Raw genomic sequence first — 3,240 nt, forward strand, 5'->3', positions numbered from 1 at the left:
GCTTCAATTTGCAGTCGAATTGTGACTCGTCACAACTGGAGTTTGCTGCCTCTTTAAGGGAATACTTTCCTTACTTGCATCTTCACCTAACAATCTGAAATCACTTGAACCCTCTTCAAAATCACTGATACTCTTCTCACGATTGTTCTTTTATGTGTTCTCATAATCACTACCAGTCTCTTGGCTACTGCATTCAGATTCCTCCACACCACTCCCATTAAGATCATTAAAATCCTGGTCTAAATTTCTTTCTGTTGCAAGGCCTTTGCAAGAGATCCATGAAGACTCCAGAGAACTTCCTTCGTTTACAACAAAAATGACCTCTGTACTGAATCAGATTCTACCTTCCAGTTGGTATGTGGACGAAAATATTTACAAGTACCAAGATGCCTGATGATGCAGCGTCTGGAAACCACAATTCTCCATGCACTTAACATGATGTGACTAAGGTGAAGCTGTCAAGATGAAGTGTCCTGCATAGCGACGCGACTGCTGGCATAAATAGAACAACACCAGGCATTCTTGATTTGCCTTTCTCCTTCAGATTCAAGGATCTGAGCTCATGGATTCGTAATTTTGCCTTAGGATGGGATAGATCAACCCCCCTGTGATTCTGATAAGCATCTCCCATAAAAAAAGTCCACATGAATGGGTCTCCTCTGCTTTTTTTGCTCCTCCTTAGCTCCCATTTGGCAGGTTCCTATTTATTTTTTTCAGCCTGATACAGTACGCTCAGAAAAGCGGCCCTTTTTCTTTACTAGAAAAGCAATCCAGTCACTCCCGCTCCCTCTTCAGCCTTTCTAACTCATCTTTGGCGATTCATGACTTGCTATTTCTACCATTAACTAGTAACTCTCCACTAGCTTTATCTGCAGAGCAATTATTTCTGATGGCCTTGGAAGAAGCTCAACTCGCTGTCCCTTTTGAATGACTATCTGTTCAACAACAAATCTTGCCTCCTCTAAGGCATCAATCCCGTCTTCTGGAGTACTCTTCCAGTTGATAGTTTGCGATCTCATAATCCCTTCTAAACTTGTCTTACCCTCTTCTTTTGATTTACCTACTGAAAGAAAAAGGGCTGATTGCAAGTGATTCCATTCTGAGTAGAGTTTGCAATGCTCTCACCATCTGAGGCATGGTATCATCATATATCTACCCCATATGAATCAACACATAGCTGCAATAGAATGAATAATGGGTGGGTGCTCTTGGTGGTTGCGATACCACCCCTCCTCGATCAGGCCCTATCTGCCCTGCTGCTGCTGATTTGAAAACCTATTGCTGTAGTATGCATTCTTGTTGTCGATGAGCACTTTCACAATCTCAAGTCCATAGGGATCCCCCTCCTCAATCACCTTCAAAACCGTACCCCTTCCTGTAAACAGATAGTATTTGGGACTGTGCACTGCTTCATGATACAGCTTTGGATGCAAGCTCTTGAACTCTTGAAGGGTATCTCCCCCTCCAAAGAACTTCTGTGCTGAGATGTTGTTGTCAATAACCTCATCCATCTTGCTTATTCCATGCCAGAAGTACGGCATTAGACCCATGAGAGCATTAACAAATATCGTGCTTGCTAAACTGAGAGCCTCTTTGCAGGGATCTACCTCAAAGGACTGTGGATCCACATCCACCACAAAGTTGTATTCTTTACCAGGAGCAAAATCTTTGGCTGATATCATTCAAAACTGTCCCTCTTTCCTGCATGCAAGAGTGTTCGAATCGATTAAAAATGGTAGCTCGACAATCTTCTTATGAGTCTCATCCTGCTCAACCAATCCTTTGGCCAGCTCAATATCTGACTCCTCTACTCCTTTGATCTTGACACCATATTTGGCGCACAGGTAAGTGTTGTACATCACTCCTCCCAGGATCAGCTTGTCCACCTTCTTGTAGATCTCAATGAGTGGACCAATCTTGGTATCATACTTGGCCCCCGCAACTATAGCCACAAATGGTCTGCTTGGCTGTAGAACTAGCTTCACATGGCAAAGTTCATCCTGCAAGCATAAGCCTGCATATGATGGTAGTAGTCTTGCAATGTGATAAGTGGCTGCATGGGACTGCCAAGAACCAAAAGCATCATTCAGGTACACATCGGCCAATCCAACCAGCTAGACAATGAAGCGTTGTAGCTTCTCACCCTTATCTTCTTCACCCGCAATCAAGACACACTTGCTGTCTGGGCTCCAAGAGCAGCAAAGAAGGGCACCAAAATAACTTTTGCCTCGACAGATTAGATGTTCAGTCTTTAAATCAAAACTTTGAGGTAACCATCTCATCCAACACTCGCTAAATCCAAGTCATCTGCAGAGAATGCAAAGTTGTTGAGAGAATTTTGGCAAGCTTTTGTGTGTAGAGAGAGAACACAAAAGGAGAATAGAGAAGTTCTTATTGACCAATCTCGAATTGGTAGCTTCTATGAACTCCACCAAGTTCATGGGGTACCCTCAATTATAGAGGGTACTCCATCATCTCTATATGTGTTGACTGACAAGTTGCACTAGTTAAAATGTGTCGGCCACACATGCTATAAATTCAACTCCATAGGCTAGTGAAGGTTCAATTTACATGCGTGTGTCTTATCCTTTCTATTACCCTAAGTGGCTCTCAAAAATGTTTCAATGCATGCACTTTACCGCTTTCACCCTTAATTATAAGCAAGGGCAAGGAGCAATTAACTGAACCATGGTTAGATGAGAAACAAGAGCCTTCGATTAAATTACTAGGCTTTGCGTATCTGCGGCGATGTAAACTGCTTTGAAACGCCATAGCCAACCGATAGCACAAGGGATCATTAAGGAAGTATCCTCCTTCCTCATAGACATTCACAAGAGGAAGCTTCTACAGATTGAAGGCCTCAGTGGTGCATACAAAGGATCAGTGGCCTTTATTGGCATTGCGGCCATGGATTTGTGCGCCTACTTTTGCTTCCGTGCTTTAGTTGGTCCTCAGTCCTAATCTAGAGGAGCGCAAAGCTAGTGAAGCTACGCTCTCTCAGGTATGCTCTCCTGCTTCGCCCGATCATGCATATCTTTGTTGATTTTTCCCGAACGAAGTGTAATAGGCATGCTTGATTTGGAATAACTATATCTTCTATGCTTCAGTCAGAATCTGTTTGCATTAGCTACACAAAGCAATGTTATGATCAATTTTAATATGAGAATCAATACATTGAGAGACAGGAAACCCTGTTTAATATCACAAAAAAAGCCGTAATGTCGGTCTGAACATACTGTG

At 42.8% G+C, this 3,240-nt stretch overlaps 1 protein-coding gene across 1 annotated transcript; it reads right to left on the reverse strand.

Moving 5' to 3' along the window:
* Positions 1–668: 668 nt before the first annotated feature.
* On the reverse strand, positions 669–2,251 carry LOC148041652 (uncharacterized). The gene is made up of 2 exons (XM_087688602.1): positions 2,144–2,251; positions 669–2,063 (listed from the first exon to the last, which is right to left on the reverse strand). Exon 2 carries the CDS (start codon positions 1,680–1,682, stop codon positions 1,245–1,247), a length of 438 nt encoding a protein of 145 aa, XP_087544728.1. The 5' UTR covers positions 1,683–2,063; positions 2,144–2,251; the 3' UTR covers positions 669–1,244.
* Between the last annotated feature and the right edge of the window lie 989 nt (positions 2,252–3,240).

This window comes from Lygodium microphyllum, chromosome 1, assembly GCF_053477565.2.
Source record: "Lygodium microphyllum isolate KBCC chromosome 1, Lygodium_microphyllum_v1.1.10, whole genome shotgun sequence".
Lineage (NCBI taxonomy): Eukaryota > Viridiplantae > Streptophyta > Polypodiopsida > Schizaeales > Lygodiaceae > Lygodium > Lygodium microphyllum.

What these genes read in the sequence shown, in the direction of transcription:
- LOC148041652 (XM_087688602.1), bottom strand. Translation starts at nt 1,682, where the DNA reads ATGATATCAGCCAAAGATTTTGCTCCTGGTAAAGAATACAACTTTGTG.